Source organism: Zootermopsis nevadensis, unplaced genomic scaffold, assembly GCF_977971745.1.
Source record: "Zootermopsis nevadensis isolate Lab colony 2312 unplaced genomic scaffold, Znev_1.0 Znev_ptg000061l, whole genome shotgun sequence".
NCBI lineage: Eukaryota > Metazoa > Arthropoda > Insecta > Blattodea > Termopsidae > Zootermopsis > Zootermopsis nevadensis.
Genome location: NW_028259192.1, coordinates 22,457,261 through 22,473,002, shown reverse-complemented (window position 1 = coordinate 22,473,002; position 15,742 = coordinate 22,457,261). Strand labels below are relative to the sequence as shown.

At 43.8% G+C, this 15,742-nt stretch overlaps 2 protein-coding genes across 18 annotated transcripts in view; one reads left to right on the top strand and one right to left on the bottom strand.

Moving 5' to 3' along the window:
- Positions 1–7,053, top strand: part of LOC110830336 (putative G protein-coupled receptor No18) — a 133,062-nt gene extending 126,009 nt beyond the window's left edge. For all 11 annotated transcript variants that reach the window (XR_015532756.1, XR_015532754.1, XR_015532749.1 and 8 more), the window contains one exon: positions 6,919–7,053. The gene's annotated coding sequence lies outside the window, so the exon portion shown is untranslated. The remainder of the gene's footprint in view (positions 1–6,918) is intronic.
- Positions 1–15,742, bottom strand: part of LOC110830321 (uncharacterized) — a 67,858-nt gene that overhangs the window by 5,559 nt on the left and 46,557 nt on the right. For 4 of the 7 annotated variants that reach the window (XM_022065062.2, XM_022065064.2, XM_022065066.2 and 1 more), the window contains 11 exons: positions 11,198–11,332; positions 10,652–10,901; positions 9,371–9,497; positions 8,880–9,040; positions 8,255–8,473; positions 7,709–7,890; positions 6,993–7,168; positions 5,983–6,534; positions 3,033–3,875; positions 1,495–1,733; positions 104–1,204 (listed from right to left, as the gene is read on the bottom strand). In XM_022065062.2, the coding sequence (XP_021920754.2) occupies positions 104–1,204; positions 1,495–1,733; positions 3,033–3,875; positions 5,983–6,534; positions 6,993–7,168; positions 7,709–7,890; positions 8,255–8,473; positions 8,880–9,040; positions 9,371–9,497; positions 10,652–10,901; positions 11,198–11,332 (3,985 nt within the window). The remainder of the gene's footprint in view (positions 1–103; positions 1,205–1,494; positions 1,734–3,032; positions 3,876–5,982; positions 6,535–6,992; positions 7,169–7,708; positions 7,891–8,254; positions 8,474–8,879; positions 9,041–9,370; positions 9,498–10,651; positions 10,902–11,197; positions 11,333–15,742) is intronic. The other 3 variants (XM_022065063.2, XM_022065067.2, XM_087341029.1) reach the window with 2 other exon arrangements.

Genomic DNA, 15,742 nt, shown 5'->3' with positions numbered 1-15,742 from the left:
TCTGTCGGTTGTTTCGAACGTTAACTGGGGTGGTCAGGAGCATACGCTTAAGGAGTCCATGCGTGTTCCTAAGAATAAGTTCACAAGTTGAGGAGTTCCTCACCTGTAGTGACTGCAGAGGAGTGTCTGCAGCAGGGGCGTGAGTTTGTGATATCTGTTGCATGTGGCCTGAGTTCTGAAGGAGTTGCTCCTGCAACTGAAGGAACTGCTCCTGTAACGCCAAAAGCCGCGCACGCTCCTCCTCTGTTATTATTATCTGCTGCTGTGAGCCTCTTTGTTCCTCATGTCCAACCTCCGTTCCTCTTGCCATCTTCTGCTTCTCTGCTGTGGTTTGCGACTCGATTCCTTTTTGGACACTTTCTGATGGATCGTGACTAACACTACATTTTCTCATCTTCCCGAGACCCCAGTTTTCGTATGCCGTCTCATCATCTGCATCCAACTGTGCCTCAACTGCCAGATTACCAACAGATTTGGTTCTGTTTGAGTACGGAGCGTAGGTTCGGCCAGACTGGAAACCATTTCCAGGAAAAGAGGGAGGTTTAGCAACAAGGGAGATGTAAGATGTGGACCGCTTGACAGATGATGTCGAAACTGGACCAGGGATCTTAAACATGCTACTGTCATTACTGTTGAAAGAATTTGTTCTCGATACACTTGTGGCACTGCCAACTCCACCGCTGCTGTTTAGCGAATCAGTAGAACTGTACTTGTGTTGAAACACCGTTGTTGGTTTCTTGCGTGTGTCCGTGGACAAATGTTGGACAGGTTCTGCCGCGTTGTTATCACCGTCTCTGCCAAATAATCCGTCAGGGTCATGAGGTCTTTGGTATGTTGTGATGGTGAAATTGGAAAGTTCCCCACCCTTCCTTGTGCTTTGGTCTCTCGAGGAATCTGGTTTCATCAGCAATAGCTCCGATGAGTCCTGCTTGTGAAGCGTTGCCTCTGTATGGTACAGGTGTTTTGTGTCATGCTTCAACTTCTTTGTGCCATCTTCACATACTGCAGAAGGATTAATGTTGCTGTCACCTGGGTCATCATCATCATACTGGTTTGGGTCAAACAAAGGATTCGTCCGGGTCACCTCATTCCTATGCAATGGACTGCTGAAGCGTGTATCAAGAGAGTCTTTATGCTTCGTGATGGCAGAACGCCCCTGACGAAAGTCTGGTTCAGGTTCTGGTGACGAGGGCTCTTGGAACACCTGCACAGAACGCTAATTCAATTTCTGCAATTCCACACTTGCTAAATTGCAACATATTTAGAAAATTGCATGTTCTACAATACTAAGTAGGGGTCGAATGCAGTAGCCATCCACTTGCCTGTGGACCAAATTTGACCTGGAAAGCAGCAGTTCATTAATTTACGTTATTGGAACTTGGTCCCATTTGTTAGGTTATGTTTTGATGATAGAGTAGGTTTTCAGAAACAGTATAATTCAGGATGACGTGAATTAAGACGAATACCAAAAGATATTCCAAAGCGTTGTCATACCTGTGTATCTGCCAACAAGACTGTTCTGCCCTCAGAAAAAGTGGGAGAATCGGAGTCTCTGAAAGCAGATGGTGGCGCGGGTAGTAGATACTCCCAGTCCACTGTCAGATCTTCTGCGGGGGCAGGTGGGGGCAGCTGAGTACCCAGCTCTTCATCCCGCTTTATGGCAGCCTCCAATTCCGCTGTCACGCTGCTGAAAGCTTCCACCACCTGGTCAATAGGATCCCCGGTCTCAGCGTCTGTTCGGCACACAGAGACAACTTGTAAATCAGGAAGCAACAGAATTACTCCTGTAATAACATGAAAACCATCACACACCTGCAACAGCACACGCTTCTTCTCTGTCTACAGCTCTGGTGTGAAACGACAGTTTTGTGGATGGCACGACATAATAGTTTCTTCTTGGAGAAAAGAATCACAAAGGAAAAAATGTCAAGAGTTTGGACAGTGGATATTCCTGTGTGGACTTTAACTCTGCAGCATGATACTTGGACGACTCGTTCTTCAAGTGCCTGAGCACTGCGGGTCCCAACTTTTCGTTGGCTTGATCTATAGACATTTTGGTAGGACTCCTTGGACGAGGGATCGGCCCGTCGCAAGGCCTCTACCTGTACACAGGACAGCACGACACAGAAAAACGCGGACAAACATCCATAGCTTGAGTGGGATTCGAACCCATGGACTCAGCGACCACGCGGCCACCCTGCAGCATGAACCATGATTAAAATGCTTACAATGCCAGGGTTGATTGGATTAATTTTCAACACTTTTCGTATTTTAACTACTAACTAGAAATAAGTCGCTGCTATGCTCAAAGTTATTCATGTTAAGACTATTCTACAACTGACTGTGACATATCGAAGAAATCAGGTTCTTGCCAAAACTGAGACGAGAAGAATCTTTTACTAGCCTCTATTGTGAACTGAATGGAAATCATATAAACTCTATTCAGGTGCTAAGCAGAACGACCCTTGCTTTTGCACAATGTAATACATGTACATATAATTTTCATTTATAAAGACAGATCAGGAAGTTTTAATGACTTAACGGAGTTTCATAAAAATTAGATATAAAGCAGCCAAAATATTATTCAGCATAATGAAATTAAATATATTAGTAGCATGCCAAAACTCAGTACCACTTCAGAGAGCAATCAACACTACATAACAGTTAAATACTAACTACGCCATACAGTGTTACACGAAGTACAAATTTAAGGGTCCAATCATGTGACGCATCATCAAAATTCTTCATGTGAACAATTTCATTTTGCTCTCCAAACTAAAATTTACAATTTAAGGTTCCTGTAAACATTTTTGAGACACCCTGTGGCTTACTGTTTTAAGCACTCCATATTCAACATGTTAAACCATATTAGCTGCCATTACAACAGTGGCCTTACATATAGTACCAACACGTTCTTAAAATGGCGAGAGTTTTAGAAAAGCTGTAACCATACTTCTGAAAAGTCGGTTCGAGGACATAACCCGAATTGCACCGAGTTTTGGCAAGACTTGAGACGGTTAGTAAGCATGCACCTGAATTGTATCCCAACACCAATGATTGCTTGGATGCTGGAGCCTTCCTATTGGTCCATCGTCCCATGCTGTTGTTCCTACTCGGCACCTCGTCCACGCTCCAGACACTGGCACTGCTGCCTCCACTAATTTTTGGACCGACGTTCTTCCCTTGTTGTCCATTCCTATCAGTGTCGTGGAGATTTACCTCTTTAGAAGCATGAAAACTCTTCTCCCCTTTGGTTCTCAGCAGTCTCTCAAGCGGTGGGCATTTTAACGTAGACGACGCTTCAGAACTTTCGTGCTCCGAGTCATAATCAAACACAGAACTGGCGAGAGAAAGTGACTCGCTGTCATCATATGAGTCCATCACTTGATGGTTCACAGTGGAGGTGTTGCCTCTCGTCTTATTTCTGGCCTGAACCGTGCCTGAAGCTTCAGATGTTTCTGTCATCATGTCAAAAATCTCCATGTCCTTATCAGCAATGCTCAGATCATCATCTGAATCTGGACCATTATCTGCAGGGCTTTGTGATCTTAGTGATTGCCACTCCCAACTTCCACTGCTGATGGAGTCAGTCCCAGATTGAGACATCATCAGCATCGTCGTCCCCACACCGAACGTTCGACCCGTGCTGCCGTTCTTCACTTTCATCTTCTGCCCTCCGTCACTCTTCTCTTCCTTTGCAGTTTGTTTATGTCTTTCTCCCTGTACGTTGCTGCTGTCAGACATCTGTCGTGGTGGCGGAATTGGTCTCTTTCTAACTGAGGGAGTAGTGTCATCCCCAAGACTACGCTCGATGCACACACGAGGCTTTGGGACGGGGGTGTGTAGTGTGAGTGGTTGCTTCAAAGTAGCGGAAGCTGTTGTTTGGAGTGGGTTAGAAACACATGCAAAAGAAAAAGAAAAAAATTACATGCAGGAGGTAAGAAGTGGCCGGCATTTACGGCTTGCTTGGATAATACGGACGTCAGACGCCACGGCCGCCGCGTGTACCGATAGCGTCCGAGTCTGATGGAGACGCGGAATAACACACCTGCTAGTACAACTACACAAAACTACAAAATAAAATATGTACATACTAAGAGTTTACAAAAGATGCGCTTGCATGTTGGAAGCTTTGCATATAAATAATTGTTGACGAAGGGCCTGGTACTTTCAGCCCTTAACCTTTGTCATGCAACACAGTTCGCGTATAGTCTAGCTGGTCCCATGCGTCAAAGTGGCATACCATGAAACTGCTGACCTCGGAGATAAAGTCTGATCAGCTGATTCCAGCTTTATTCTTATGAGGTTTGTGATGTTTTCCGTGTTCCACACCACGAAGGCATATCGAGGGGGGTACAGACAAGGATCTACGCACTTATAATTTCAGTACCTGATGGAGTAGTGAGCTCTGTGCTTTGTCCACCTTACCCGGAGCAGAACAGACCTAGGGACCCACTGAATAGAAGGCTAGGTGGACCTTAGAGGAGGTCGTACTAAGATCTTTTTCCTCCTGATGGTTCAAATGTATTTTATAACTTCAGAAAAAAGTGCGTAGAATTTTGTGTTTCTCAAACAGGATTAAAAATGGAAAGGGGTGCTCCGGTTCGGAACGCATGTTTTCCAAACACATTCTTTGCTGTTTAATACATCTCACCGCACTTTGTTCATTTATTTTTTTAAAAAAATCCCAATTGCTAATAACACTATACGCGCCACACTGCACAATCAGAAATTACTTTTCCATTTCTGTTTCAAATGTTTCGGCTGTTAAAGGGGCATCATATACTAATTGCTTAATAAGTCGCATAGGAAATGTATTCTGTGGGGACAAATGCAGGGTTTCTAATTGTTAAAGCAGGGGGTACATATAATTACCACTGGCGTCTGAAGGCTTAATGTAGAAGCACGTGATAAGTTTCACGATTTGTAATTAATAGTTGTCGAGCGCATACTTTAGCCAATCTAAGAACTGCGTGTTACCTAGAAACTAATATAGCAGAAGTAATTCTACTTTAATTACTAATTTGTGTAAGGGATTCCTTCACACAAATTCTGCCCTGTTCTCTAGGATTCTATCAAGATCCTGTAGGAATTTGTTCCAGGACTGAATAGACTCCCCACGGCTAACCGGAAAATCTTCTGGTGGTGGAACAAGCAAGCTAACCCTGTTAGGACTCATCTGCCGCTCTACGCGACGCCCATCATACTTTTGCTTCGACGCAGTTGGCGAATTGTACGGGGTGTTGCAAACATTTTGAGATGTGGAATGTTTATCAGAAGTGTCTTTAATATCAGTCGAGATTCCGTTAGGAATAAAGCGCTCTTGTGATATCGCTGAAGAGCATTTTATCTGTTCTGACGTAAGACCTGACGTGACCTTGTCTAATTTAGGAGGACATATTACATTTTCAGAAGCCGAATGATTACAAACATCAGCTTCAAAACCACACGTGTATTTTTCAGGGGACGCGGCCACAAAGTCAGAATTACGTTGAGCAGTCACGACTGAACTGCTTCCGACGAGTGGTTTTAATTTATGTGAATCGGAGTTAACAAGTTTCTGGTCCGAATTCAAAGATGAGCGGTAACTAATTTGATTGCAAGATGGCTGAATTAGCTCGTCGCGAGGAATCAAGTTGCGTAATTCCTGTTCTGAATTATGATCAGGAAGTTTGCTACATGCCATACCATGGCCAATTTTAATTTGATGATTGTAAACATCAGACAAAATCTTCATGTTGGAATTCTGATGAATGGTTTGTAGCTTTGAAGAATGAGTTTCGCTAGATCTTCTACGGGCGGGGTTTCGTCCGCTTGGACGTAAACTATATCTGGAAGTGAATGCAGGACTTTCACTACAGAATGAACCAGAACATTTCTCTTTGTATCTACAAGGAGAGGATGGTGCCCCCTCTAGGTTCCTCCTACCTTCCAAAGATGAGACATCGTTGCTCAATTCTACGTTACTAGCCTTTAGCTTACCTTCTGGGGTGCTTGGATCAACAACTTGATGGCTTTTACTCCTCGACGCAAGCTCTACATGGGGCGGTGGTGCACTTTCTACAGGAGGCAGTGGAAGTGTCTGAAAGCTTTCATCTTGTATATCGGAGGAGTCTCCAGAGATCTGACTTCTAGCCGCAGTGTTGCGTTCATCCTGGCGCGTTATAGCGGTGTCCTCCTCAACTTCGGGAATCTGGTCGCTGTCGAGCCGCCTTTCTTCAGGTGACATCGCTTCTGTCTCCGCAGCGTTTTCAGACTTTTGGGTCGGAGGTTCCGCTGGCCTGTAGTCGTGCTGTGACATCTTCATCTTGCCAGGCAGAGATGAACATTTGTCCGATGACTGAGCACTGCCAACTACAGAGCTCTTGCCAGACAGATGTCTCTCTAGTGATGTTGTCTTGTTGTGGGGGTCTGCGACGTCCTGATCGTTGGATGATAGCGACAGTGATGATGGGTGCTTCTGCTGCTGGCGATCTTTGGTTCCGCCCGTTCCTGGTGGAGGGGGTGGCGCTTTCTTTTTCTTTTGTCCTTGTCCTGCAGTAACGAACACATTACTATAAAGTAAGAAGATGTGCGTGGAACAACAGAATGCTCCCAAAATCAATGCAGTATTTAGAGGTTACGAAGGAAGAGATCAGCTTTTAAATTTTTTTATCAACCTTTATCAAAAAGTGTACTGGAACTTCATTTTCAATGCAAGAACATAATAATTTGAGACAAATAATTAATGGAATAGAACACCACCTCTCTCAGAACACGGAATAATACAGGTATTACCAACCCTAATAAATAGCAGAATATTATTAAAAGTTTTGTTTATATTCTTACAAAAACAAGCGGGGGAAACAGATGCAAGAAGACGGCCGTCTTCTGAGTTGTATCAACGTATAGTATGGTAGACGTTTACCAATGTTTCAGAGGTCCTTGCTGCCTCTACCATCGGGGTAATGAGATGAAGAAACATTAATCAGAAACAGGTCACCGCTACCAACCTGTGGAGGATGCAAGGGACGTGTTCGACGTACTGCGCTGGCAGTCTCCCATGCTGCCCACTCCAGTCAAATTCGACATGGATCGTGACAGACCATAGTTGCCAACCTGAGCCTTCATCTGTGCTGGCTGGGTCGATGTAAGTTTTTCATGATGCGAGACCGAGTCCGCAATGCCACTGAAATTAAGGGTTATCATTATCACTGTCATGTCATGCAACAGCATTTATTTTGATACGGGACACGTGTTTCGCTATGAAAATGCAAGTAAAACTAATTAACCTGTCACTTTAAGCGACTTCAAGCAGTGAATACGCAGCTGTCAGTGTCAACCTCTCGTCTTATTGATAAAGTGAATTTTAGTTATAATGTGTCAACACGATCATTTGTCGCAAACGTGATTAAGTCTGATAGGATATTTAGCACATGCGGGGAAACAAGATTTGCGTAACAAATTTTGTGGTTTGAAATCTTCACGGGAAGAGGTCAAACGGGGGACGGAACAGATACAAACACATAAAAATATATCATAAATCCTTTCTTTCCTTATAAAATAAGTAAAATGTTCTTCAAAAGTGGAAAACCCTCAACCAGACCGCACTCTGTTTCAAATTTTTTAAGACGAACACACGAGCTCTGCCATCTTAAAGAGCAAACATCATGAGAATCAGGTCAGTCATCTTCGTATGAGAAAATAGTTGATATAAAAGCTTACATACTTCTCTGATATCGGGTGGCCTTCAGCCGGACCCTCACTGAGAACTGATGCTTCATGGTACCCACTGCTGTCCGAACTGTTACGGGAATGTGACACAGCGACGTGCGCCGTCTTGCCGTTATCGCTCCCGGAATGCCCGTTCACAACAGTTCCAGTGCTGGACTCTGCTTGCGTGTTTAATTCCTGTTGCAAGAAGTTTCAGACTCATAGGTGTCCCTTGACAAGCGGATATCACCGCTTACGAACGCGGCCGAACATTTATTAAAGTACCCTTTTTGCTTATGTTATATTTTTTATAAAACTAACTTAAAAGTGACCTTGTTAAATAATCACTAAATAATAAAAAAATTATTCAATTAGAATTTGTAAATATTAACTTGACAACCAAATAAACAACGTGACCGTCTTATTTGTAGCGCGGAAAGTGTTATGACAGACAGGTGCACAAAAAAGAAAAGATATTATTAATTTCCTGTGGTAAACTTCAAAAGGGATTTATAAACCACGCTCTTTTGTACTCTGTTACAGGTCATATGATGATACTAACTGTCTGCTGCTTGTTGCTAACTGGTCCAATATTAGAACCGGGCGGTTTTGGCGCGGGGCGTCTCTTCCTGGCCGGCCTTGCGGGTGGGATCGGTGCCATCATGGGCGGAAGGTTTGGTGCGGGCGGTGAGGCCGAACGGCTGGCCGACTCGTCGGACCTGGCCGGCGAGATGCTGCGACCCCCCAGGCTGTCGCTGCTTATGCTGCCCTCGCACTTGCTCTGTACATGCGGACAGGTCAGTTAGAGCAGTTCTTACATCTCAGTTGGCTGATTTAATAAGAGGGCGTGATTATTTGTCTGTTCACGAAAACCCAAAGTAACCATTTATTCATGCGGACGCACTGTGTCAGCCGCAGAAGTTGTTTTGTTGTGATGACTGGATAATAACTTTACAGTGAACTTTGTCGTGGCCTATTTTAAGGTATTTGCACATAAGGACTCATGACAGTTGATGATGATGCCCCACTGAAAATGTGAATCTGTTACAATCTGATCAAAAGTCAAAATTTTTACCACCTGAGCCATCTCGCTCCGTGCCGAGTGAAGGAAAGAATTGAGAATCCTGTCATGACAGTCTGCGCCAAGATTTGAACCCAAGATCTCTGGAATATGAAGACTGGCGTACCTGCTGGCACCGAATGTCTTCCTCTTGCTGCAGCGCCATGATGTCAGATGATAACAGCGCTGATCCCACTCGTGGCGCATGACTTCGTGCCGCTACTGTGACCTCCTGCAGACCGTAGTCGGCCAGGGTGCACGATGGAATCAGCAATTGAGAAATGTTGGCTGTGGAGCGACAACATCCAGTAAGACGCAGAGCACAGCGTGACTGATTATTGCTCCTGTGTTATATTACGTCAGTGTCTACAAGTAACTCTCTGGTGATAAGATGCAAAGATAATAATATGATACCAGCATTGATAAATATTCTAAACCAGTTTCCACCTCCAGTTTTCGTAACTTTGAATTTGAACAGAAAACATTTTGGAAAATGCACAGAAACTGATCCAGTTTTCAGAATTAATGTTCTAAGAATTTCTGAAAATAAACACAGTCCAGAAATCCAATAATATTAATTAATTAATAATTAATTTTGTTTTCAGTGCATGCAATTACCTGGGTGCCTCAGCTCATATTTGTTGGGGTCAAGGTTCTTCTCTTTGCACGTCTGGCGAAGGATGTCGGACAGGAGGGTCCTCGGACTGACCCGCATCACGTACAGTTGGTTCCGCGGCAAATGCACCTGCGACACGGAAGTAAGTACAACTGCTGCCTGAAAGGCCATATTAGATCTATCATCAGGCGAAATTTTGCGGAGTCTACTAGTATATTTGGGCTCGTCAAAGGATTAAATAATATTTTATGTGATCTGAAACATATAAATTCTAGTCGTGTATAACATTTAAGTACTCACTTTATTTAGAGTGCGTACTAAGAAAAGAAGGTTTCAGGGCGGAACTCACTCATGAAGGCTTCTTTCCTGCCGCACAGATAATACCAGAAGAAAGATTTAGTCAATAAAGAACCAAAAGAGACAGGGCAAATATGTGAGGGAAATTTGGTGGCAGCAAAGTAGGTTCCGCAAATAAATATGTGGGCGCCATTATTTGGACTCGGTAGATTCCTCAGTTAACAGGTGGCAACGTAGAACAGGAAATGAAAAGACGGTAAGATTCCTCGCAGGAGAGGTCAGGTCGTCACTAACAAAAGTGGAAGAGAAAACACTGCATATTTTGACATGTTATGAATCTGGCTTACTTGTGAAGGAGATTCCATCTATGAATTCTCTTGTCTCGTTTATCGTGCGTTACGACGTCCTGTTCAAAGTACGTTAGTTTTTAAGTATGTGAAAGGCCGTCCCGACAAACCAGGAAAATGTGAAGGCGCGCCATCCGAGGCAAAGAGAATTTGTGAAAGAGATGTTTACTATCGGCAACTGCAAGAAACGTATGTTGGTAGAAAGTACCGACTTACCAGTTACAAATCAGGAGATCAGATGTTCGAATCTGTGCCGTACGAAGGTTCAGGACTCAAATTTCTCGTTCTCGCACCGGGTTGGGTGATTATGAGCCTCGAGAGTCATTTTCTGGATGAAATTAAAATACGATCTACCGGTGACCCCCAACACCGATCAAGTTCAGAGATGACACGAAAGAACGACGACAGTAGTTTCACGCACAATTACAAAAATGACTGTTCTGGTAACGTTCGGAAACCTTCGCGACAGACGTTCTTCACGCGCTTCAACACATTCATGAAGACAGCTGTCAGTGGTTTATCCTAATATGTGAGGATACCGCGGTTGCCAACATTTCAGGGGAAACTACAATCAATAGCTTTAGGGAATTCGGGGACTTCTACTCCAAATATGGATGCAGTAGGTTCCTGCAATCCTACCTGTAGTCTGAATGTCTGTTCAAATGGCTGTTGCTGACTCAGCGGTTTTAATGGCGCTTTCTTTTGGACTGTGGTCGTCTGAACCTTCGACTTGGGTACGACTTGTATGGTCCACGTATCGAGGGCTCCGATGGGCGTGCTGGGCTTGTAGGGAAGGATGCCCCGTTCGCCTATTGCCTGAAGAATGTGACCACCTGTTGAGATCTTGTTCATAGTTGTCACTTGAACCAGGAGGTCCATCATAGGCGTGCTGTAAACATTGAACAAGTTCTAGAACTAGCAGCAGAGATCCACTTCGTCTTCAAAGATGGTGCTTTCTAAGGAGTTTTCTTCAATTCTTCTGCATTTTCCACGGTCAAAGTCTGCCGCAAACTGAATTATGTCAGAAATCGGGGGCGTGAGTCCCGGTACAGGCAACGATTCTGTTATGATAACGAATAGGAAGTTACAAAGTATTGAAAACAAAGCAGATGTGGTCCAGCTTTAAGTAATATCCCAACATGTCTGATAAAAAAATCATCAGAATTGCGTCTGGTCCTCTCTCACCTTCGGTCCACACTCATCTTCACAGAATGGCCATTAGGTAGCACCACTCGCAGGTCCATGGAGCCAGCCAGCATGTCGGGGGGTGTGTCCTCTGTCACAGGAAGCGGTGGAGTCGGTGCCATCCTGTCACGTCTTCTGCGACAACCAGAAAATGCATTTTTTGAGAGATGTACATTTTTTCACATGAATATTCTTCGATCTCCCGACAGTACGGGCAACCTCTGCTGTGACGGAATGTCACAGCCACAATGTTCTGGAAAGACACCATCTTTGAGTCCTATACACAGATGGGAGGATGATATTAAAGTGGATCTCAAAGAAATACAGTGTGAGGATTTGAATTGGGTATAGACGGATCAGGATAGGGTCCAGTGGTGAAGTCTTGTGGCGACAGTGGCGAACATTGGGTTCCATGAAATTAAGGGATTTCTTGTCTCTCTAAATCAATGGTATTCAACCTGGGGTACGCTAAGACATCTTAGGGGGTACGTGAAATTTAAAAAAATATATTATTTTATGATAAACACTGAATAATCAGTAATGTAATTTATTTAATTTATTTCAGATGTAGATTATATACTATGTATAACTTGAATTATACACCAATAACTTTGGGGGTACAAAGTTGAAGAGAAATTATATCTGGGGTTACACGAACAAAAAAGGTTGAATACCACGGTTCTAGATCACTCTCAACACCTCAAGGAAGACCCTGTACATTGTAGTTACTAGACAAGATAAAACGAAGTTTGATTACGTAATTATAAGAAGAAAGATTTATCATTATAGCTGCAAGGTTATGTTTGAAGCGTGCATGTTGTGTCAAACAACACATTAAATAAAACAAAATTTTCACCATGAAACATCGTGAAGGGGCTTGCAGTTGTTGTTGATGGGAACCGTCACTGTAGCTTGTAAGTTGGGTAGAAATTTTTCCTCTAAATATAAGAATACAGCCCTCGTAAGACACTACGATCTGTAACGCAAAGAAGGAATTGGATTGTTCCCGCGAGAGGCCTCCTCCCCACGCTACTCTGAGGCAGGCCTTGCAGTGACTAACTCTTGCCCTGCGGGTGGCCAAGGTCTCCTACAAGTGTCACTTATTCACAGTCGACCACGAAATTCATGGCCCACGACGAACGAGGTCTCCGTTTCGATTTCTAGAGTTGAAGCAACCGAAATGTAGAATCGTCTGGTCCCTCTTTCGACTGGTCACGTGGTCACAATCAGCTACCACATAAGCTGACTCACAGCACTTGGTAGCTATTCAACGTAAATGTTCATCACCGTACTGGCAAAAGCAGTCGTCCTTGATAGTAGCTCAGCTGGTCACGAAAAACCCCGCTCATTATGGAACCCGGAGGCTCATTACAGTGTTCACAAAAGCCATCGAACTGCCATTTATCGTACATGCACTCCTTGCGCCCTACATGCACTGCCCATCTCATTTGCTTCGCGTTTTATAGGTCTTCTTCGCGCTCTAGCGTGAGCGAAGAACACGTCATTGGCCCGTTCATGTCTGACCGTCCGTCTGTCTGTCGTCCTGGGAGGAAGGAGACAGAATTACCTGTGTAATTATTGGAACATTTCCACGCCGACTTTCTGCTGAGTAATGAACAGCGATAATTTAGTGACTTAGCAGGAAAAACGGAACTGCTCGTTCAGGTCCCAGCCACACGGCAAGGCGTCTGTACTCCACCAACTCCTTCAAAAGCAGAAGCAGGTGTTTTGGCCTTTTACATTTCGCATGTGTCCACAACTTCAAAAAATCATTCTCATTTCGTAAACAGTAGTTTCTTCCGATAGCCGTCAATCATAAAATTTTTTTTTAAAAAATATCGATAACCGATTTCGGTAACCAAATCGTAATACGAAAATCTCTGATCGCTAATTATGGCTTTATTTCACTTATTTATTTAACTACGCTGTTAGTAGTTCAGAAATGATTTCGATGATGATAATTATAATCAATTAATAATAATAATAATTATAATGCATGATCGTGTTCAGTCATAGATTCTAATATGAGCTGTGGTGCATCTAGTTTAGTTCGAGGAAGAAGGAAAAACTACGGTATACGTCGATATATCGCACTTTTACATTCGTACAAATCGGCGCGTCAGGAGAAAGTCTGGTAAAACCGCCTTTCACAAAGTCCTCAGGTTCAAAACCCATATTTACGTCTGCATCACCGAACTGCTTAAATCCGCCAGGTAGCAGGAAACTTGTCGTTCCAAAGAAACGTTTATGGCGGTGGGAGGTTCATGTTTAATCTGCTCGGAGACCAGCTTCTTCGTCTCTTGGGGATCACAATTACGGAGCCAGCTGCATTTCGTGGCCTTCCGAAGGCTAATTCGCTGTGCAGTGTCACGCCCAAAACTTCGCTTGCATAACGTTGGGCCTTCAAACGAGAAAATTGCTTGCAGAACGAAGTAACTACGTAACAAGTGACAAAGATGTGTTTGTCACGAAAGTCTGATGAATCATTTTGCACAACTACTCTCCACTCCTCCACCAGAGGTCAGATGCGTGCTGCATACGTCATTTTTGCGTGTTGTCCTTACCAACAAGCTTGGAAAATATATCCAGTGTCAGAACGGTTGCAGAAGTCCAGTAGCGATCGGTTGTTTAAGACACAAAGAGAAATGTTTTGTCCATCGTCCTCGGGGTATACCGTGCACAGTTTGACAACTAATGCCCTCCCAAGGCCGTTACGTAAAGACACGTCTGGTCTGACGAGTGACAGCTTAATAAAAGTTCTTATCTAGTCGCCACAAAGTTGTAGAACCGCGTTACTGTGAGACAGTTAAGAGCACTTGAGAACGAAACAGCATTCATTACCAACTCTGCATTAAGGGGTATACAATAAAGTTGTGAGCCGAGTCAAAGTTCTGGCGACTGGACACTGTCTCTTTTTTTTACGCAGAAACATGGATTCAATCTAAGATCCTTCAAATAAGATGAACGTCGTGGCAAAATATCAGGGATTTCACTTCGAGTTCTTCGGGGTTTTCCCCCACTAATCATCACCCCACCATTGCACCATTCTCATCTGTCACCGCCCCAGGAGATGCGAGGTAACCCCGACCAAGCCCCAGGTCCTACGTTAAGGGCTTCATATGTGACCCGGCACTTAACTGACCTCGGGGGGGACTTAAGTGGGTTACACAACAAGGAATATTCTCAGCAAATGTCCCTCATAATCAAGAGTCCAGTCCGGAACTAGTGACGTAAAGCAATCATCTAATGCAAATACGCCTTCGGGATTTCTGGCCTCGAATTCCACTGAGTCACGAAGCTGATGATCTGGGATTCCTGATTCACTCTGCGCAACCTTGACACTCAGAAAGCTAAGGCCGGCCTCTGCGACTTCACTGCAGTACATCGGCGACCACCGTACCGAGTGACACGGTACGCGATCACAAAGTTTTCGGTTTAACAACCCAATTTACTGACCGAGTGATCAGCTTGCTGCCGGTTCCCTGATCTGTAGTTGCGACTATTCGGTTGTTCAACACATTTTCCTGTTCGAAGACGAAATGTCTCCTGGTAGAAAAAGTTTCAGAGGTCTTTGGAAAACTTCTACCAGACTTCTTCGTACTCACCGCCATGAAAACCTCACATCCTACATTTTTCTGTTATTCTGAAACCTCAGCGTTCATCTGCATCACAAAAAAATACATTTCTGAACAGCTCACATTCTCAAGATGCATTTTAATATTATACTATCAACAACTTTCATTCACTGAGGTTTCTCCACGAGCGTTGCGCTATACGTTTCTGCGAAAATTATGGCAAACTCCCAGTTAATGGTAATTGATCAACTTATGAGTCAGAACCGAGCTGCTTGGATGCAACACGCGTTTTGTGACATACCCAGTGTTTTGCAACTGACATGACACGATGAGGGGACAGGGTGGACACGAAGCCGTGTTTCCATTACTCTTTGCATTGACAAGAGTATTTTTAGGGCCTGGTCACTGCCAAGACATCGAGAAACAATTAAAATTCCAAATAAGATTTGACGGGGAGAGGAATGGCAGAATCGGGATCAGAACCCACACACCCCTACACGCGAGATGGGCGCAGTCATATTAAGCTTGTCCTTAGCCAGCATATGGCTCCGCCTTAAGACAAACTGCAAGGCCAAGAACGTTCATTCAACTTCTTTAGTCGAAGGGGTCACCGCCACGTAAGGTTGGGAGCCGGTTGCTAGGATACAGATTGCTGACAGAAACACCTTCCTCATTGGATAGTTTAAGCATAAAAATATAATGTACCCATTCGCGTATAGCATTCGAGTATTATTATAATACGTGAAATGAACAGTAAATAAGCAAAGAATTGCTGGTTTCATACCTTACAGGCCGTTATTGGCTGGTTTTTGTTATATTTTAATTGCATAAATATTACTTTATTTTGCCATGACCCACTTTAAGGCGTCTAGTATAAACCTTTGAGGTGTTCCACCTTGCTGGCGAAATTCATTATGGCTGGCCGTACTAGCCTCGTTAAAAAAATATTTATTTTCGAGCTAAGAAATTG